The sequence below is a fragment of the Pygocentrus nattereri genome, chromosome 17 (assembly GCF_015220715.1).
Source record: "Pygocentrus nattereri isolate fPygNat1 chromosome 17, fPygNat1.pri, whole genome shotgun sequence".
In the NCBI taxonomy this organism is placed as follows: Eukaryota; Metazoa; Chordata; class Actinopteri; order Characiformes; family Serrasalmidae; genus Pygocentrus; species Pygocentrus nattereri.
The window spans coordinates 34,768,062-34,790,588 of NC_051227.1; the positions used below are offsets into that span (position 1 = coordinate 34,768,062).

The window sequence follows — 22,527 nt, forward strand, 5'->3', positions numbered from 1 at the left end:
ATTACTTTGCAATCACTGTGCATGGTTTTCTGTCTGTGCCCCTGCTGAATGGCCTTTTGCCTCTTCAGTTTCCAAGAAAAAAAGAAGGCCTTGTGTGATGCCTAAGTCTGCATTATTTTCCCCTCTGTATCAACATCCAACCTCATAACATGTCCGTATGATGGTAGAAAGAGACATGTGCCGGCTTTTGATATTGTACGTCTATCGGTAATGTTTAAATATGTGTCTGGATAATTCATTGTTGTTAACATTAGCGTGACGGTATCCAGATCTCGGAAATACCCGGAAATGTGTTCTCTGAGTGAACTGCTGCTCCAACTAAAGGGTTATGTTAGTGGCTTTCTGAAAACCAATTTTTTTTGCTTTTTTCCCAGGAACATTCACTTAAAATTACAGGGCAAAAAGTGATTTGTGATTCACAAAAAAAATAGTGAATTCCCTAATAGCAACATTTTGCACTACCAGCTAAATTAATGACATTTTTTTAGATGCCTTATTTAGCTGAATACATTTATGACAACTTCCTCAGTCTTCATCTTTTATCTGTTTAATCGCAGTGAGGGGGTAATTTGTAGTAGACATATTTGGAGCTCTGTGTAGTGCTGTAAAAAGCAGATATAGCTGCAGCTGCAGATCAGAAATCTGCCTGAACTGTAATGGAACAGACTCTAGAAGGTACACTAAAACTCCAGACGAAGCTGACGAACTGGTGCCCTGATGTCCCTTCAGAAGATTTGCTGATAGAACGTTCATTCCAGTCATGGTGAAAGAGCTCCGTTCTCATATACCGTGCACCACTCTATGGAGAACTGCATGAGATGCAGCCATGCGTGCATGACCTGGAAAGTCTACGCTCTCCATCATTCATTCTGATCTTTCACAGAGGCCAGCTAGCAGCTGCCCACACCTGGCACGGCTCTCCCACAGCAGCAGCTGAAGCTCAGCTATCAAACAGCAGACACGCCCACACTTCCCCTCACTTCTTCCGCCGACTATGAGCTGTTCACCCCAGTTCTGTTGTCCATAGTGCTCCCTGCTGAGCGCCCTTCTTTCTTTTCTTATTTAGATGCTGTCTTTTTCTGGCATGCACCGTGTTTGTTTGGCTACAAGCTCATGTCATGCTCAGGACTCACAGATGATTTAGAGGCAGAAAAGAGGGTGGCTTTGGACACGCCTACTTATACATTTTACAAAAATGTATAACATTTTTAAAATCAGTTTTAATAACAAAGCAATTAACTATGTGGAATTATTCCATTCAGAAATATTGGCCTTCTGTTTAGTAAGGCTTTTTAGACACCCCCGCCCCATCACAACACAACTGATTGGCTGACATGCATTAATGAGGACAGACATTTCACTAATTTGCTTTTAATGAGGATTCCAACTCTAAATGTCACTTTGTTTAGAGTCTTTTTTTTTTGCTTTGGCCGTCAGTTTATACAAAAGCAGCAGTTTGAATATACTTATTTCAGAACTAACTTTTGAAACTAAAAACATACAATCGGATGTTTTCACACATTTTACTGGTAGTGTTGTCGTCATAAAGACACATGTGGAGAGTGTAGATATGTGTAGTACCTACTTATACATACATTAGTATAAGTACTCTGTATCAGTGTCATCCCGATACTCACCAAAATCCCTGGATCGGATATTGGAAGGAAACACAAAGTATAATCAGATATGATCTGTTGGCCTAAACTATTGTGTAAATGCTTCACTAAACTTTGAGCAAGATGTGTCACAACTTGGGCCATCAGCAAATATTCTAAATTGACTGTATGCTTGAATTGTGAAAGAAACAGACGGGCTCCTGAGGACGTGACTTGCGGAGGGAAAAGTGAATTTGAAGGGCAATTTAATCCAATGCAGCTCACTTCCTGTGTTGGTTTTCCCTCTTATGGACATAATGCGCAAAAAATTGACATTTGAATGGTTTGAACCTCTGTGCTCATCATTTTTGGACAGTTTTGACAACTTTAATCATGAGACAGATGAGCAGCATGCGTTACATGAACAATAGCTTGAGCGTGAGTGAGACCTGTCAGCAGCTCAGTCATCATGTTAGCTATGTGGAGCTAGCAATGCAGCTAACTTGATATCAGGTGTGATAGTTTCACTTGTGAGTGCCGTAAGATGCTGTCTACTGTACTGTGTTCCACTGCACATTTTTCCCTGGAAATGCACTTATTTTTGTTATTTTTTACATTGCAACTAGTTTTTTTGCTCCGTTATTGAGGTATAGGTTACATTAAATGTTGAAACTTTTGCACAAAGTTGCACTTTAATTTCATTTGGAATGTTTGAACTGTGCTGCCCAATCAAAAACGCTGCCAGAAGTTGTGTGTGTGGAAAGGTTTCAATGAATCTGACTTCTGCAGAATTATGTAATTGCATACAATTGAAGTGATTGCTATTGCAGCTCTGTATATTTATGACTTTGTGTTATAGTTTAAGGCAACCCTCACAGACAACAAAATCATCCGAGTCAGCAATAAACAAATCTTCACATCCAGTAGAAATCAATGAGATCAGTTCGATGAGCGTTGACCCACTTACAGAAGAGACCCCTTACAGAAGAGGCTCTGTGTTAGCACTGGTTAAAAGCCATGCAGCAGTCACCTGGCCTGAAACGGAAATTCCTTGATGTTTGTGTTTTCCATCACAGCAGAACTAGCTAAAGATGATTCTGAGCCCCTGATAAAAGTTCAAGATAATCAAGGTTAATTATAACAGCTATATCTATATAACTATAACAGCTATAACATTCTCTACAGTGGCCATGAGTTTGTCATATGCCTTTTATACACAGGCGAGGCAGACGGCCTGACTTGGAGAATATGAACAGAAGTGAATGTTAAAGAGATATACTGAGGTTTACTTTTCGAATATGTGACTGTTCTGTGACTGTGACATTCAGTAATCATATTATCTCCATGGTGAAACAGCAGGGCATTCTCTTATCAAAAAGAGGGTTATAGTTAGGAAGGTAGTTATAGGCCAGGATCGCTTGCACTAAAAGTGATATAGCCTTCTTCAAAGATTGCAGATTGTATTTGACCAACATACATTTCCCAAGTGCGCCAAAGATACCCAGATGATGTTCTGCTCTGACTACATGTTCCAGTACACGGGCAGAGCTGTCTTTGCAATATACTGCTTCAAAAATGCAACTCGGTCAGTGCAGAAGGACATGACCTACTGAGATAACTGGATACTACTTTTAATAGCCCTGATTCATGCTTTCTATGCATTCTTTTCTATTCATACTTTCTATGCATTCATACTTTCTAAGACTCTTAAATTGCAATTAGACGTCACTGCAATGGCACTTCGTGTCCACTTATTTATCTCTGCTGCTGTACTGAACCAGTGCCCCCACTATATCACCCCTAACACATGTCACTTTATGCATTACCAGTATTAAGATGTACACCTTCTACCTCGTACTCATGCTGCTGTGGTTCATGCTGCTGTTATTTGCACCTTCTATTTATTGTTTATGTTACTTTGGGAGTCGACTGGACCGTGAGTACAATGTTTCGTTCCACCTCATGTACCACATGTGATGCGAATGACAAAGCCTTATCTATCTATCTATCTATCTATCTATCTATCTATCTATCTATCTATCTATCTATCTATCTATCTATCTATCTATCTATCTATCTATCTATCTATCTATCTATCTATCTATCTATCTATCTATCTATCTATCGATGGCAAAATGAAAATAATTTGTCCAAATGCTGCTGCAATGCTGAAGCCACACCAGCTTTCTCTGATTTTGAGACTGGTTCGTTTACTTTGTCTTTATAGTAAAAGGTGCTTACTGCATAGATAACATGGTTAAACCGGTAACTCAATAAAGTTGGTCTCAGCCGAGCACTCTGCTCAGCGTTTCCTTTTCAGGCTCCTGTGTGGAGTCACACTGCTTATTATTCAGTCGAACTAGCTCATATTACCAACTCTGAATGTAATGAAAATGAAATGACTTGCAAACGAAAGAAAATAGTGTATGTTTGGAAACCACACAGGTTTACCACAGATGAAGCTGACATATTTCAAGTTTCTTTGTGTCTTTGGAGGTGGGTAGAAGACAACGTCCTGCTGTCTGTCACTGTATGGGTCACAAAGTTACATCTCAAAATATAGACACCTTGAAAAGTGGCTAAAAACGATTGCTAAGTAGTCCCTGATGTCGGCAGGAATGTATGCTCCCCTTCGTCGTAATGCAGCCCATGTGTCATATGCTGAATAATATTCAGTGTACTAATGATGAAAATGAGCATTATTCAATGTTGGTGCATTATACAGTATACAGTACACAATATGCTATTTTGCACACAGCCCAAAACTCTCCCTCCAACCAGACCAAGCAAGGACAAATTAGTATTTAGTTTTTCAACTTGGAATATGTGTTTCTATAAAAATGATTTGCTACTAAGACACAAAACAGAGCCTAATAAAGCTTTCAGGCCAGACTCTTTTACCTTTTAATGCTTTCCATGATTTCAGCCTTGATAAAATCAGAAAGAGGCAGTGGACCTCAGGCCTAGAATTAGGAAAATAGCAAGGAAACACGAACAGAGAACTGGCCAAAAACAGCATGTTTTTGTTTCATTGATTTTGTGATGCCACAGAAGCCAAAACATTTGCATTGCCTTCCAGAACTTAAAGCAGTTTATCCCCACCTATTCAAAGTAAAATTGTAAGTACTTTTGAGCTTGGATTGCAATATGAATGAACTGCAGTACAGGAAAGCCAACCAGAACAGATGTTAACTGAGGAACCCTTGATTTTTTTTCTCCGGTGACATTTTTGCTGGAGTGTAAGGGAAATGAGTGTTTAGCGAGGCCGGAAACCCAAACGGGTATCTGGAAACCCAGCGAGGCCGTAAACCCAAACGGGTATCTGGAAATCCAGCGAGGCCGTAAACCCAAACGGGTATCTGAAAATCCAGCGAGGCCGTAAACCCAAACGAGTAACTGAAAATCCAGCGAGGCAGTAAACCCAAACGGGTATCTGAAAATCCAGCGAGGCTGTAAACCCAAACGGGTAACTGAAAATCCAGCGAGGCTGTAAACCCAAACGGGTATCTGAAAATCCAGCGAGACTGTAAACCCAAACGGGTATCTGGAAATCCAGCGAGGCAGTAAACCCAAACGGGTATCTGAAAACCCAGCGAGACTGTAAACCCAAACGGGTATCTGAAAATCCAGCGAGGCCGTAAACCCAAACGAGTAACTGAAAATCCAGCGAGGCAGTAAACCCAAACGGGTATCTGAAAACCCAGCGAGGCCGTAAACCCAAACGAGTAACTGAAAATCCAGCGAGGCAGTAAACCCAAACGGGTATCTGAAAACCCAGCGAGGCCGTAAACCCAAACGAGTAACTGAAAACCCAGCGAGGCCGTAAACCCAAACAGGTATCACCCATCCTTATGAGATAGCTATATAGAAAAGAAAGATACATGGAGTCCTGTCTAGAGCACTACATAAGAAACTAATCAGGATTTACTGCCACTTCAGAACTGATCCAGGGCTCAATGCCTCTTCAGGATACTGTAGCTGTGTAACAGGCAGGAGTGCAGTGGTGACAGTGTACAGCATTTTGGTTTGTACAAAAGCAGCACGAATCCACAAGCCTGTTGATAGCAGATATACGTACTATGATATCCTACACTGTGATATCCTCCTGAGTGTTTTGCCTTTAAAATGAACGAAACTGTATGTAGAACCCTGACGTAGAAATATATACGTTATAACGGATGGCATGGCTAATATGTCAGAAGCTGTGCTGTGTAATATGTCTAATTGTTACAGAGGATATTTCTGCCCATGACCTCTGTTTCCTCAGTTATCCATTGATCCCGCTCAACAGAACTTCCTCGTAGTTCACAACCATTTTTCAATGACACAATTTGTGGATGTTATAATACTTGATTCCCATTGTTCTCTTCAGTACTTTTTCCAGGTGCAAGTTGAAAACAGTTCTGTGAACTTTCCCTGCACTCTCCTCAAGTGGACAGCTGCTATTAGTATCTGCACATCAAATCCCATTCTGCAGGGTGTGTGTGTCTGTGTGTGTGTGTGTGTGTGTTGTGGGGGGTTGCTATAGCTCTGATACCTGTGCCTGTTACAGTGTTTGATGTATCAGTAATGATAGCCTAAGATATGTTGAAAGGAATGCTTACTCAGCAAGACATTTTCTCTCTGAGAGCTTCTTGTAGAGTGTGCCTCTCGGGGGCTCTGTGCTTGTTCTCTCTCTCTCTCTCTCTCTCTCTCTCTCTCTCTCTCTCTCGCTTTCTCGCTTTCTCTCTCTTGCTCGCTCTCTCTGTCTCGCTCTCTCTCACGCTCGCTCTCGCTCGCTCTCTCGCGCTCTCTCTCTCGCTCTCTCTCTCTCGCTTTCTCTCTCTCGCTCTCGCTCTCTCTCTCTTGCTTTCTCTCTCGCTCTCGCTCTCTCTGTCTCGCGCTCTCTCTCTCTCTCGCTTTCTCTCTCTTGCTCTCTCGCGCTCTCTCTCTCGCTTTCTCTCTCTCTCTCTCTCGCTCTCTCTCTCTCACTCTCTCTGTCTCGCTCTCTCTCTCGCATTCTCTCTCTCGCTCTCGCTCTCTCTCTCTTGCTCTCTCTGTCTCGCTCTCTCTCTCGCATTCTCTCTCTCGCTATCGCTCTCTCTCTCTTGCTCTCTCTGTCTCGCTCTCTCTGTCTCGCTCTCTCTCTCTCGCTTTCTCTCTCTCGCTCTCTCTCTCTCTCTCTCTCTCGCTCGCTCTCTCGCTCTCTCTCGCTCTCATTGTCTCGTGCTCTCTCTCTCTCGCTCTCTCTGTCTCGCGCTCTCGCTCTCTCTCTCTCTCGCTCTCTCTTTCTCGCTTTTTACCCCCCCCCCCATGACCCTGAGGGAGAAGCGGCTTAGACAGTGTGTGTGTGTGTGTGTGTGTGTGTGTGTGTTTAAATACAGGCCAAAGTGGATTTGTAACATAGATTTTTGGGGGGATTTTTGTTCCAACTTTCTTGAAATGGAGGATTGTACCATTGTAACATCTTATCTAAATAACAAGTCTACAGACTCGCACTACTTGAGATGGATTTGTGAGAGAACAAATGCAGCAACCGCAGTCAGTCATAATACTCTATATACAGCACTGTGGTAAACTGATTGAATATTAATTGCTTTATTTTAGAGCTATAATAATGCATTGTCAGCAGAAACATCTACTATGAGTTATTGAACCATCCACCATTTACAGTAGCCTGAAAGGGCGCATCCCTTCGGAGTTGTGACTGTGTTTGGATTATGACCTTAGAAACCACATTGTTTAGCTAATGACAGTGAGCAATGTGCGCTGTGATTTGCTGTATCATGCTGTTGCAGGCTCCTTAGAAGCAGCCTGGCTCAGCACTCTGTCTTGTGTTTCATAGTTTTGTGGTTAGTAACACAATTAATGTGCTTCTAAAATGGTGCTTGAGAGCTGGAGCGGAGGGTGAAAGCTTGAAATGAAAGTACAGCTTGACATGTTTGACATGAGATTGTCCTCAGCAGCTGGACAGAGGACATTACCCTCGGAAACCTTGCGCTCACTCACGATTATATGAACATGATTTGCTCAGCTATGTGTGCCCTTCCATGGGTAGTGATATCATGTTCTACACAGTGAGCCAAAGCAACAGGGTGAGTATATGTCTGGGAGTCGATCCCAAAAAGAGCCTGTTTTGTGATTCCAGGCATCAAGAGTCCAGAGTCAATTCCAGAGCTTTGGACAGTAACGTTGAAGCTCACAGAGTATGTCAAGACATCCATCCACAAGAGACACATCAATTTTCTGGTATTTTACTTTGGACAAATTGGAAATAAAGTCAAGTGTAAAAATTGTACCAAAAAACATAGTTTTTTGAATATCTGCCCATTGTTAGCCATTTTGTTGGCAAAGTTAACCTAACTTATGTTAGCACTCCTTATTGCCTTGCCAAGACCTAATATATCAAGTAATTAAACCTGACATGGTGTGTCTGGATTTTCTTCCCTACATTTTGATTTTTGGAAACCAAAAAAACCCCAAAAAACATTTGTGTGGATTGAGTCCCATCACTTGGAGTCTGAGTCTGAGTTGACTATTGAATTGTTGGAGTCTAACAGCCCTAGGGGTGTAGGAAAACATTTTATGGTGTGCACAGTACTGTACAAAGGCCAGAGACCACCAATCATTTATTTCATTTCTGATCAAAATGGCCATGAAGCACAAGTGTTTTTTAAAGATATTTCTGAGCATATAAAAAGAAGTAAAAATAAAGTGTTTCCAAAATTGGATTTAAAAAAAAATCAAAACCAAAACTGTCACTGTCAGATAAAAAGTAGTAAACAGGCCCATGCCCTTCATTTTTCTAGTATTTGTATTCACTTATAAAGTATGTATGTTTTTATGTGCCAAAAGTAGTCATGATTCATTTTTACATAATTTCAATTTTCCAGCTTAAAGACACCACACACACATACATTGATAGATACTTTTGAAACTTGTGTCAAACTCTTGTATTTCAAAAAAAGCAAGAAAAATGTCATCTGTGATATGGGCCCTTCAAAAAGCATGAAAAACGAGCTCCACTCTTGCTTCAGAAAACAATTCACAGGTGCTTCTGTCCATCCTTCCGCTGTGAGAAGACGGCTCTGTGCTGTGAGTCTGAAAAACAATGTGTAGTTGTCAAGAAGCCCTTAATGAGAAAAGGAAATAGATAAAAACTGAACTTTATAGGTGTGCAGAATATCCCTGCATATTTCTTTGAAAAAAAAAACAAAACAAAAAGGCTGTAAAAAGGCAAATACTAAACAATTTGATATAATATATTTAGTTCTTGAGGCTTCTGTGTATTTTTCTGTTATGCTGACATTGTGAAATAAATAGCTTGAATAGCTGTTTTGGAGGTCTGAGTTTTGCAGAGTACTGTATTTCAGTTGTTTCTTATGATATGCACATTTGTATGTGCACAGTTCTGTTCATGTAGGATGGCAGCACTGCTTTATAGAGTGTTGTGCGTGATGCAATAACACATTTTCTCCATTACTGTTGTCACAAAACCTTCGATTTAAAGCAGTGTAAGACACTACCTAAGGGGGCACAGAGTGCCTTTATTCTGAATGGTTTGCTTTCACATCACATGATGTGTGTTGTCTGCAAACAAGCTCATGACCAGATCCACAGAAATAGCCCATATCATGACGCTTGGGTGTTTAAAAAAGATGCCCCTTTTCTGCCCACACATTAGCCCATATTCTAGATCAAAGTACACTTTTAATGCCTTGGCATGGGCATGAATTATGTAAGAACACATTCATCTGCTGCTTTTTTGTGTACAAATTGTTCCAGAGATCACAGAATTGTTTAATTAAATTAGGAGCGACTGAGTGCAAGAGTTAGACCCAAGCGCATGTTTACCCAGACTAAAGCTCTATAGAAAAACAATCTCTTTTTTTTGGTCAGTCATGCATATATCTGAAAATAAAGATTGAAATTTTAGTTTAACTTATTACATACTGTTTTCTTGCATGACCATCCAGATCCGCAGATACAGAAATGTAACCAATAGACCAACTATGAGATAGAAAGTTAAGCAGCATTGAAAAGCTTGAAAATTAGCTTGCAGGGACCTCAGAAGGCCTGAACACAAGCTGGCATCCAGTATTGAAGAACTGCTCCTTTGTGTCGGTGGGCTTCATTGTTGGATTGAAAATCCTGCCCGTTCCTCACAGCAAGGGACAGCTTCCTTAGAATTCATTGCTTGTGATGCTCAGGTATTACTTCATTACTCTGGTATCCATTTCTATGTGTAGTATTCAGAAATCTTATTGATTTTAAAGGCACAATAACTGTAGCCTGAGCTGTAAAAGATTCCATCAGCCTTTATATAGAACAATTATTGGTAATAAAAATATTATGAAAATGCTATATTGTTGTCTTGGCTAACATATTAGCGTGCGACTATAGTCTCAGTTTTGGAAATCATAAAGCACAGGTTTGGTTTTAAATATTAACATTATTATTATTATTATTAACATAGTCATATTTTCAGCCACTGTATCGAAAACTGTAGCACATTGAGACGCCACAGTATCCTCTCGAACCAAGCAATGAATTTTGAATCATTACACCCTGAACGGGAGCAGTTTGGATTATTGGACTATAAGGAACAGAATGTACATAAAGTAATGAACATGTTTAAATTATGGTAAATTATAAAATGTAAATACTATTATTTTGGTCAACCATGTTAAAGTAATTCTGAATTGTACCAAAATAGTGCTGAAATGTGAGATCATGATGAATCTCACAAATCATAACTGAACCAGATCATTGTTAGGGCACAGAGATTTACACCCCTAGTTACTTCTTACAATCCACTCTTGGAAGAGCAGTTGAGCTGTTGACCGTGGATAAGTAATTTATCTTGCTCTCAACCTCTTGGCCTTTGCTCCAAGGACAGGATGACACAGACCACTTGCTTGTCCCTCCGTGAGAAGATTGATGAACTGAGAGGATCTCCAGTGCAGACAGTGTGGCTAATCTGTGCAGGACTGATGCTTTCTGTCTCATACTCAAGTAAATCAGATGGACACTTGAGGAGCTGATGGCTGGTGTCACAGCCTGAGTTATGCCTTTGCAGCTTGTGGGGATGGAGAGACATCAATAATAGCCATCTTATGAATGCTGAGATGCCAGGCATTCTTGGCTTGGAACTTTTCGTCTCCCCATCTAGATTCCCTCTTGATTGTTCTGTGCTGGCCTCTGTCCTTTCTCTCTGGGTCCAGGCCATAAGTTTTGTTGTCTCTAGGCACAGAATGCCTTTGCAAATCCTGCTGAATGGTTCTTTAAACAGCCACTGCTGCCTTTCATTCATTAATGCTTCCTTCTTGTAACTCCATAATCCTTGTAGTGGTAGCTGAGTATACCTCAGTGTACTGTTTTCTCCATTCAGCGTCTTTCTTCAGCTTTGGTTTCTGTTGCTGACTTGCTGGAATACTAGGGTTAGTTTGCTTTTCACTGAAAGAGATTGTAGGCAAGAATGTAGTAAAACCTTAGATCATTCACACCTATAGGACCTAAAACCTGTGCTCTGCTCCTTTTGTTCTGAGGGATTCCTTTGAAGCTTCAGCAAAATCCATTTGCATGATGAAAGTGAGTAGGACAGTAAGAAGACTTGGGCATGAGTTGCTGTCTTTTAGCAGCTGATGGAGCGGTCTTTGGGGAGCAGATGTTTATTGTAGAGGAGCAAGGCAGATTACTTAGCCTTCCGTCAGAAGTGGAGACTTCTCTCCAATCATTATGTGCTGCTTAATAATTGATGTTTCCTGAAACATCAGTCTATGCTGATTCCAGACATATAAGGAGCCTTTTAGCTAACGTTGCCCTCAGAGCTTCTTACTGAATGACTCCATTGCTCCAGAGAATGTCCACATACCAGCAGCCAGCATGGAACTGACCAACAGTGAGATGTTTGTGCAGCAAAGAGCTTGAAGAGATTAAGCTTGTGTTGAAGTCTCAGGGAGTCTCATGAGGGAACAAAATAGCTTACCTGTTTAGTTTGTATGTGTGCTTCATTAAAATCCTCAGATTCTTACTCTTTATTTAACATGCCTTTCAAATACTTATTTGGCTTCTTGAACTAGATGACGCTGTTCTTTTGATTATAACTTGGCAAAATGTCGGGCATGTTTAGCTTTAGATGGTGTTTTCATGGCTAATAATATGCTGCATATCCTTTGTTTAAACATGGGCAAAGATTCAGCATGGAATAACGTCATGTCCTTGCGAAACAATTGAAAGAATTTTAATGCAAACACGACTGAAAGGATGCAAACAATTATAGTTTTACAAGAATTATAGTTATACAAATGGCATTAATAAAACTTTAAGAAATCTACGTCAACTGAGATGACAAAAAAAGGCATGTATTAAAAAAGCAACTTTTTAAGGTGTGAGTGACATGTTTTCCAGCAGGTTCTGATCTATCAGGTATCAAATGTGCTGTGGTTGTGTTATAAAACTAGTTTATCCACTGGAGACCCATTTCCCAAAAACAAGTGAATCCTTGTTTGAATCGCTACCTGATTTTTTTTTTTTTGTACTGATTTACTGCAAAAACCTGACCAGCTCAAGGAGGAGTGTTGAATCCAGGTGATGGTGTTTCCCCTGTAGCAAGCGACAAACTATAACCTTGCTAAGTGATTAACAGAGTGAATGACTTTGTTAATTCTCTTCTTGTTACTTCTTTTCTGAGTGCCTTGCTGCTGTAGCACTGTGAATTTCCTTATTGTAGGACTAATAAAGGGTTATGTTATCTTAAATAAAACCATTGTAGATTACAGTCTCCTCCTTTAGTCATTCAGCCTTCTATACTCAGCGTGGTTCTTTCATCAAAGCATTCCATTTATGAGAATATCAGGATGTTTCAGTCCCAGAACTTGCTTGTTTTTTTTCATCCATAGATTCAAGCGCCTTTAAAAGCTCTAGCACACATCACTGTGCCACTGTAGTAGTGTGGTTGCTTCGGCACGCTCGGAGGTTTAAGACACACCGCACAGAATCATGCCAGTGTCTGCTACACCAAAAAAGGAGTGAGTTGCTCTCTTGTGCTTCATCATGTTGGCTGCAGCAAATGCTTCCAGAGCTGCCGGCTATCTTTAGAGCCAAGACCCCCTCTCTGCCAGCGAGAGATCTCCATCACATATCTCATACTTCTTAGGGCAAATCATGGGACTCTTCTTTGACATCATGATCAGCATAGTACAAATATTGGCCCACTGGTTTGTTCCCATACTCCACTTCTGCAGTTATTTTTGCTTGTCCTTTTTTTTTTTTAAACGTGGGAAATGGATTGGAAGGGAAATGGAGGAGCATGGGACAAGCCATGGGGGGAAAGCCCACAGAGACCACTGTTAAGTGCACGAGTGGCCGTTCATCAGTTATGGTCACTGCTCCTTTTTTTCAGTGCTTTTTGTTTGCAAGCTGTGCATGAGAAACTGACCACATCCGACATGAAGTCAAAAGTCATTTACAACTAAACATACCCCATTCAAACAAAGCAAAGCATATGACAGCTTGTATTCTTCATTTAAATCACTTTTCCTGATTCTCAGGCAGTTAAACATCTTCATCCACATTGGAAGAGCTTGCAATTAGTCTTTCTGGTCAATGAAGCTGTCTGGGGTAAGGGGGCTTTTTCTACAACCAAACAGGTAAAATGCAGAGTGAGTCATTCTCTGAGTTAAGAAAAAGATGAATTTTAATTTAGTTTATTTTAAAATTTAGTAATTTAGTTTAATTTAGTTTATAACTGCCTCAGTTTACCAGATTCCAGAAAAAGATCACAAGTGGCCATCTTACATTTTTAAAACCATATAAGCTTATAAAGACAACTGACATCACTCTATAATTAAGTCGTCTCCAATTCCACCCGCTATTAGGACTCCCCCCAATCACACGATGCTATCAACAGTAGGAGGGTGAAGGCAACAGAGGCTTACTCCGAGACCTGTGAAACCAGCCACCGCTTCTTTTCGAACTGCCGCTCACACGATGTCACAGGACAGCCGAACACGCTCGGAGGAAAGCGCCAACCGGCAGATCTGTTACGTCAGCTAACAGACATTGAGTGATAGGGGGAGAAGGGGGGCATCCTGCCCACCCGGAGAGAGTGAGGCCAATTGTGCTCTCTTGGACTCCTGGCTACAGACGGCTGTAGCCTCACCAGGGATCGAACTCACGATCTCCTGATGACAGGGCCAACGCTCAGACGCTTGCGCCACTCGGGAGCCCTTATAAATTTATTTAATTTATAAACACATAGGAGTTTCTGTCATTAGGCTGCTTTCGTCAACTCTCATGTCAGGTGACATCATTATAACAGCTGACTTTGTGGCTGTGTATAGCAGTTTCACCTGACATAGATGTTATGTCAACTTGAAATCAGAACTAGCAAATATAACCTTTACGTCCAGTTACGCCTATTGAAATAAGTGTTCATAAATGTAGATAACTTGTCATAAAGAGCTTATGTAGGTGTCATGTAGCTTTACGAACACTGCTTTACAGTACATTGTTACTGATTTGTTTTGATTGCTTTCATTTTAAAGCATCTCACAAAACCCTTTATATTGAACAATAGATAGGATGCAAGCTTAAATGGGCATTGTGACATTACTTGCTGAAAGTATTAAGCAAATCTCAGACAGTCAGGTGGGTTTCTGTGATTTCACATGGATTGACCCAAGCTATTGTATGTTTCACCCACGTTTCCATTTCAAAGTTACCCCCAGTGGTACGTTTAGCCTGCAAGGGACTGTAGGCCACTGATGCTTGTCCTATTCTTTGCAGATGGCAGTGTCAGTAGTTTCTCGCTGAGCCCTGATCGTTCTGCTGCATTTAGTTGAAAAGGAAAAGTAACCTATTTAAACTCCAGCCTCAGCCTTCAGAGGAAATCTCAAGGTCACAGCGGCAATGAAGTCTTAACAGCATTTGTGTTCCTTATGTTGCTCTAACACTAATTAGAAAAATAATATATATATTATATATAAATATATTCTGAATATATCTTTAGTCTAATGACTTAAGTCATTCAGCCTATGCGGTGCCCTGTCTTATAATCAATGATGCCTTGCTTTTGGCCTTGATGCGCTGAACTGGCTCCTCCAGCTGCACTTATTATGCCTTTCTTCAGCTGTTGGAATAATTCAGTTTCCTGTCTGGACTGGAGGCCCATCTACACTTAAAGGCCATTAAAAAAGCCCATTAAATGACAGGGGCCAAAGCAAGCAAGTTCATCAGTTTAAGGGCCCGATGACGTCAAGCTTCGGAAAACGCTTGTGTATGGTGAGCCCTGCTTCTCAAAGTAGAACTTCTCTTTATTTGCTTTTGCCTTTGAGGCCTTCCAGAGGATTGTTCAGTGGGCTCAAATGTGTGGAGGTGTGTAGACATGTGTTTGGTAATGGGGTCAGAGTTTGAATTTATGAGAGTAACATCCCTTTGATGTTAATAATGGTCAAGGTTTGTGGCACTGCTGGAGTCATAGTTAGAGTCCCTTTACAGTAGTTGTGTGCAAACCTTTTCTAAGAATATGTGATTATTTTTTTCCACAGATCCTCTGTGTTATTTCATTAAAATGATCAGAACAAAAGAAGTATTGGCTCAGGGTTTATAGCAGCTTGATGGAATGTAGGATTATAGTCAATCAGGAATTCCGTTTAATATGTTGATTTAATCCACTCTTTGTTCTATTTATAGTACTTAAGTAGATGTATTTCCATCACCCTTCTGTATGCAGCTATTTCATGCTAATGTCAACCACACCTGACAGTGTTATTCTTAGACTCTTAATGTCAGACATGCAGGGCATGGCAGTCTTGTATTGATATCACATCCAGATGAAATTTGCATTAGCAAATGAACTGGTTTTATGGCCGTACGATTTATGCTATTATTCCTTTGGGACTGATGAAACCATCTGGTGGATGGATTTAGATTTGGGACAGATTTGCCAATAAATTGTACAGAAGTGATTTTGTGAAGAAAAGAAATTCCACCTTGTATTGGTTTTAAGACTTTTTCTGTGACATATCTGGTCTAAACCAAACATTTTCATAGGCTGGATCTATTTTTAATTCCCCGTTAGCTTATGAGGTTTACCATAGCGTTGACTCTTGAAGCCATGCTTAAGACATGAAGCACAGAAACTTTTCTTCATGTTGTCTCAAAACACAAGTCATCTCCTTTGGCAGCAGTTGGTCAGTAGAGGCCGATAAACAACAAAAATGTTTATCCCAAAGGAGTTTTCATTTTATTGCATGCAGAAGAAATCACAGGAAACGGTAGCTTATCAAGCAGAGCTGTGGCATTCTTCCAGTGTTTGTTCACAGTAGATTATGCCCTATCTAGTGCACTGGCATTCTTTAATATAATAAAATATCCATCCTAAGAGTTGTTCTCTAGACAGTTATAACATACTGACAATTCATTTTTTCATGCATTACCTAGGATGTGAAATATTTACTGCATTGTATGAAAGAATCTCAAACAGATGCAGGATCCAGTCTCTGAACGGTCTACCAACTGAGGATGTTGTCTGGGTTTTGTAAGGGCATGCTGAGACCGCTGAGAATGTCATGTTTAGGCACACAATCAGGGGTGTAAATCTCTGACCTCACTTTGATTTGTTTCGCATGCTTAAGGAAATTGCACCATGAATAGAGATGGCATAATACCACTTTTTTGTGTGTGTAACGGCTGGTGAACGGTCAGACGTGCGCAGAGCAGGCTATAGTAAAAAGCGTTTAATGTAGGGAGAAGCCGAAATCAAAGTACAAAGCAGGTGAGGGTCGGTACACACGATATCGAACCAGAGTCCGAAAGGATAAGACTAAAGTCGTAAACAGAAACAGGCGGAATCACAAAATTGGAAAGTCAGTACACATAAACAAAGCTTGGTAACGCACAGGAACTGCAACAATACTTCGCAAAGATAAAGCACTTGGAGACAAACATATAGTCCTTAAAACAGGTGTAACCAATCAATACTCAGGTGAGCTAGAATGGATGGCTGTATTCTGTTTCTCTGTTTCCATTCTGTCTTCCTGTCCTGTCTCCCCCCTTGTCATATTGTAGGTGCTCGGACGGGTTGATCATAATTTCGCTGGTTACTTTGGTGACTATGTGACAATAAAGGCTTCGTTCATTCATTCATTCATTCATTCATTCATTCATGGCTGAGAGTTCATGATCATGTGACCTCCCACTGAATTGTGGGAGTTGGAGTGCTGGACGGAGTGAGGGGTGTCAGTCTCCGCTACAGAAGGCGTGACATTTTAATACTGATATTAAAACTTTGAGCACTGAATGATACTAATCCATTGCAATTTCTTTTAAAAAAAGCTTTAAAATGAGCTATTTTGTATCTCATTTGAAGTCTGTTAAACTACTTAAATCCTCTGCTTCCCACAGGAAGAAATACAAAGTCAACAACATCTAATCAGACAATGTGAAATACAGAATTGGAACAGATTCGTTCTTTTTTACTTCTGATGTCTGAATCATGTTTTTGCTGATATTTACCCAGTACTGACACACAATATTAAATTGTTCCCCAATCTAATCATGAAATTTCAGATGTTACCATTATGTTATTAGATTATTTAAGAGTTATTTTTGAAAGTGCACTGAATACACAAGTGTGACTGGAGGAACCATGCAAAAGTGGACTACGTATTAAAGTAATATATATGTCAAAAATATTTTTATGTTTAAGAATAGACCAAGAAGAGAGTGTATCAGCCATGAAGTGTAGATTTTAACTGTCAAAAACTGATGCAGTTTGATTGCCCCCTTTAGATTAATGAGACTATGATTTCTTCATAGCTGAATTGGTTTTTCGCTATTTAGTTTTTTATTAGCCAAAAGCGCACACTGTGTGGTCTAAGTGAACACATACAACAACAAGCACATTCCCTGTGCTTTCTGTAAAGCTGCACCACTACATTTTTTGCTTTTTAATGGGCCAAACTGGCGTTTTACATTCTTAAATGAAAAATCAGTTGCCTATTTAAATAACAAAGAAAGGGCTACATAGAAAGTAGCAGGTGACTGGCATTTTTACCAGTAGTTATACATGCTTATGCTACAATCTCTCATGTTATTTAAACCATAAAACTGAAATGTAGATGGGCAAAAAAGTAGGTGGTCAGGTTCAAGCAAAGTTGGGGGCTGTGGGACAGGCACAATGTTCTTGGGTTACATTTGAGTTTGGATTAAAATCTCTGGTCCAATTAAATTTCTAATTCATAGTTCAAAGACTAGAATGAGCGCATAACCTTGGAGCACTCATGTAAGTGGAGCTCAGTGAGTGTGTGCGATCATGCTGAAGGTCAAAGACATCAGAGGGTTTCGGCTCGGGTCAGAGGTCACACTGAGCACTGGCGTCTGTTCAGTTTATGTCCCAGCAGAACCCACAGGTGCCAACAGCACAAGCACTTAGAAAATGAACATTTATGAGAAACAGGCTTTGTCATAGTAAGATCTAAGCGTTTAAGTGTGTGTGTGGGTGCGTTTGCACCTGTGTCCTCTCTTCAGCAGTTGTTGCCGTGGCGTGTGGTCAGGCCTTTGGGAGGCAGACTGGGCAGGAGGTGTCAGATACCTTCCACCATCTGAGTCAAAACCTCCTACCTTTACGGCCAACAGCGTCATGGAACTGAAGAGATTCCTGAGCTGCGGGAGGTGTAGTTGGCTCACTGTGTGTGCTTTGTTGGGAGGTGTGAATTGTATGTTTTCAGTAGCATAAAACTGATGATTCCTTGCAGATACATCAGTGAATCCAAAAGACAAGGATTCCAAAAAGTGGTGTAAAAATGAACACATTAATAGTGCATTAACCTGATACATTTTTACTTGACCCTCTAGTTCACCCATAGTTATAACTTGAAGTCCAGATAATTGGAGGCTGTGGCGTTTCTCTCATTTAATTGTAGCTTTGAAATATTTCCATTGAAAAAGTACAAAAGAAGTAGTTTTCAGCTACGACCATTCTGTATGTTTGTTTGTCACTAAACTATGTTGACTTTAATTTGTAATTATCATTTAGAAATGAAATACACCGCTCATGACAGCAGTATCCATAACTGGAGGATGCCTAAAAATTGTAGAAATAAATTTTTGTTGAAGAACAGAGTTTTGTAGATGATGCCATAGTAATTGCGCAAGCTATGCATCCAGAATTCCTCTTATATGAAAAGTGGTGACCAAGTCTGGTCTAATAATACATTATAGAAATGATCTGAAGGAAACGACTATAAATAGATAATTACAAAGTATTATTTAACAACATTTTGCTATTTTTTGCCATGCTGTCATTTCTTTTTGTTCCCAAAATAGTTTCAATCGTGAATAAACCATGGACTATTTTGATATCTAGTTTTTAACATTTCAGTCTACACTATATTAGTTATTACTGAATAATTAACTGTGAATATTGGAGGTAATTCCAGACTTTTGAATGGTAACTCAGCAACACAATATACACTTAGAGTTGGCCAGTGCTCAGGATTGTCAGCATAAGTAATGACTATGCTCTCAGCCTCTTAACTGTAATTGGAGCTCATTAAGATGTTCAGTCTGGCTGCTGCTCAGATGTTGGCAAAAATCAGTAGTTTTTCTGTCCGTTACCATGACTTCAGTTGGAGCACCCTGTAACTTTTTCCATCCAAATCTTTTTTCCTCTCTTTTTCTTTTAGCCAGTTTCCTTTTTTAAGTAGAATTAATCAAATGTCATTGACTTTTGTATAACATAAAAGGCAGTTTTGGAAAGATTTGACTGATGACATAAACAGTGAACATTTCACAAGTAAGCTGTAAAAAAAACAGCTTCTATTCTGTGGTTCATCATACTGCCTCTCTGGCAGGCCACGTGGGGTTCCATGAATGGTTGCACTTTCTAGCTCCGCAAGCCAGCACCACATTACCAGCTGTTGCCAATTAAGCTCCTTTGCACTCTCTGCTTCGGCCAGTGCAGAAGGGATAAGAGGTCTGCTCTCTTGCTTCCTGCACACAGCACTGTGCGGCCTTTCTCTCTGCAGTTTTGGGGTAAAACATTCAGAGGGAAAAGGTCTGCGGCACTTGCGTCACTCTTGTGTTGTGGCAGCTTTAAGTGGAAGACGCATGAAAAGGGCCTTTATTCACGCTTCAGTGTATTTTATATGCAAGCCCTTGGACACAGTTAAAAATATACTTTTGGACATTTTGTACAAATGTCTTTTTCCACTTTTAACCCCAATTTAGCTGTTTGGCAGAACAGCTGTAGGATGTCTCTTGTCGTATAGTCACTGTTAGTGCTTTCATAGTGAATGCTCAGTCAGAGAAAATTGATTTGGCACAGAGAAGGCCTGTGTAATGCACGAGTTAGTGCGCATTTGCTCAGGTGCGTCTGTAGGAATGCTCAGTGCTGCCTTGTCGATATGTGTCTCCGCACTGGAGGTAGAGCAGGTCTGATAGCAACAACAAAGTGAGTCAGTCCTGAGCTATCGTCGCTAATGCACAGGAAATGCTTTTGTTGGGAAAAACTAATCGAATTTCTGTAATGGGAATGCATCCTTCATGCTCACTTTCCCTCATGCAGCACCAGCCAAAGCACGTCGAGGGGGTGGAGAGCTGCATGTCCATTGCTGACTTTGTGGACTTCAGCAGTAATATGGCTCAATAAGAACTTCAGAATGTCTCCATTAGGGATACGTGACACAAACAAAGAACTAGTTTTATGATTATATTGCTACATATTGTGATTTATATAGCTTGCAACATATGTACGTAAGTATGACTGAATCATTAATGTAGCAACAGTGTTCCTCCAGTATTCATATTAAGCTGGTCTGCATTGTTTTAACCAAAATAATTTACTCTTTTGTATTAAATGAGTGAATTGATCCAGACACCCAAAGAAACCCCACAGAACCACCACAGGGAAGGTATTATTTGGTCTGAGGATCGCAGTGACACAGATTGCTGCGTGTTACGCTGGTTCAAGTGGATCAGACACAGCAGTGCTGCTAGACTTTTTAGACACTGTGTCCACTCACTGTCCACTCTGTTAGGCACTCCTACCTTGTTGGTCCACATAACGTTGAATTGAATTGAATTCATCAGTGGTCACAGGATGCTGCCCACAGGACGTAACGAAGTGTGCAAAGAAGCAGATGGCCTGTAGTCTGTAATTGTAGAGCTATAAAGTGCACCTATATGGTAAGTGAAGCTGATAAAATGGTCAGTGAGTGTAGATACTAAGGTAGGTGAACCAAATATAGTGCTCAGTGAGTGTATATTTAACATAAAATTACAAAGACGCCTTTGCCCTGGTTCCACAGATGTTTGTGACGCTGCCTTTTGGTTTCATTTTCTACTTCTTGCAATCTAAGTCATCTCAAACACATTCAGTGGTGTTGATCTCCTCAGTAATATCAATATAAAATCAATATCATTTGTATATTTTGACCAGAAATAAATCAATTAAGGGTGGTCTTTGACTTCTGCATGTAAAATATCACATTTGCATATCGGTGCATCCTCACTCTTCAAGGTAAGTTTAATTAGTTTTCTTCTAGTAATGTAAAGATGGGTAGTTAATTACAGTAATTTTAAGTTTTGTTCCATTTTGGAGGCCATCTAGACCAATAATACTGTCATAGTTTTATCTGAGATTTTTTGCATTCTGACTAAAGGAAATTGCACTTTGCTCTTAGTAGTGAATAGTCCCAGAGTTCGTGAGCACTATGTTAGACAGAATGTTATGCTAAAGTCTGGTGTTTGAGGGTTGAATGAAGTGAAGTGACTGCATTAGTGGAGCAGGATTTGTTCTCATGGTTTAGAGCGCTATAGGGTACTTTAGGGGAAAAAGCAGCACATTTCCAGCTGCTGGGCGAACACTGGGTCACTATTCTAGATATAAATTGAGCCTTTATTCTTCCAGAGGAGTGACACATTGGAATACTGCACATTGATACAGACATGGGTGGGCTCACTGGATTCCACTCATAGCACCCCCCCCCTTCTCTGCCACTTATCACTTTTTACAGTGTTCCCACCATATCAGGCATTTGTTATGGGTATGTTGTCTGGTCTGCTGCTATAACAATGTGCACATGCCATGCCGTTTACCTAAGGACATTTGTAAGTTCTGCTTTGATTAGGCAACATAATCCCTTTTTGCTTCAAGTAAGGCATGTACTGTAATACTTAATCTGAGATGCAGTTAATGAATCTATTTATGACTTCGTATATTGACAGTGCACATGTGTTTGTGTGTGTTTGCATAGTATGGGCCAGTCTGGAGGTCTCCATGAAGGACAGGGAGGAGGTCTTACTGGAGGAGAAGGCAAACATTGTCTGCGCGTACAACTTGCCGGAACTTACCAGTTCATTGACGATACAGTGGTTTGTGGTGAGTCGGAAAGTTCTCCCAGAGACATCGTCACTAGAGAAGACAGTTCTCTGGTAGAAAGATGATTGGGTTAGTTTAGAACACGCATCATGACTACACCTATGCCAGTAACAGAATCCCTTAATTTGGATTACTGTGAGGGAAATGTCTCTAAAGTACTTTAATGAGTGTTGCATTTCTTTATTTATTGTTTTTTCCTCATCGTTGATACGGTATCGTATCAGTGCCAATACTGGCACAAAAATTAGGGAATACAATGGGGATGCAATACCTATGACCAGTACCACGAAGCAAGTACGCTTCTAAATGTTCACACATGCCAGTGGACTAAACTTAACAACACGCCAGCAGTGTGGGTTGATAAGCAGCAGTGAAAATGCTGTAATGCCAGTATTTCATAAGAATACAAATAAGCCAGTTAACAGCATAAAAACAGTAGCTACAAAGCTTGCTGAACACTCTTACCTGAACGGCTGAGCTATAGTCCTTTCAGTAATCACTCATCTCCTGCTGTATAGTCCGTTACAGTGGTGTGATGACAGCAGGGTTGCTTTAGCATTTAGCATA

At 40.4% G+C, this 22,527-nt stretch overlaps 1 protein-coding gene and 1 long non-coding RNA gene across 4 annotated transcripts in view; one reads left to right on the plus strand and one right to left on the minus strand.

Moving 5' to 3' along the window:
* Positions 1-22,527, plus strand: part of mcamb (melanoma cell adhesion molecule b) — a 57,118-nt gene that overhangs the window by 12,291 nt on the left and 22,300 nt on the right. For 2 of the 3 annotated variants that reach the window (XM_017718643.2, XM_017718644.2), the window contains exon 3: positions 21,836-21,960. In XM_017718643.2, coding sequence (XP_017574132.2) covers positions 21,836-21,960 — 125 coding nt within the window. Of the gene's footprint in view, positions 1-21,635; positions 21,690-21,835; positions 21,961-22,527 lie in introns of those variants that run through there. The other variant, XM_017718645.2, reaches the window with a different exon arrangement.
* On the minus strand, positions 8,269-22,513 carry LOC108439968. The gene is made up of 3 exons (XR_001858797.2): positions 22,426-22,513; positions 21,933-22,010; positions 8,269-8,675 (listed from the first exon to the last, which is right to left on the minus strand). It is a non-coding gene; the product is annotated as an uncharacterized LOC108439968 (long non-coding RNA).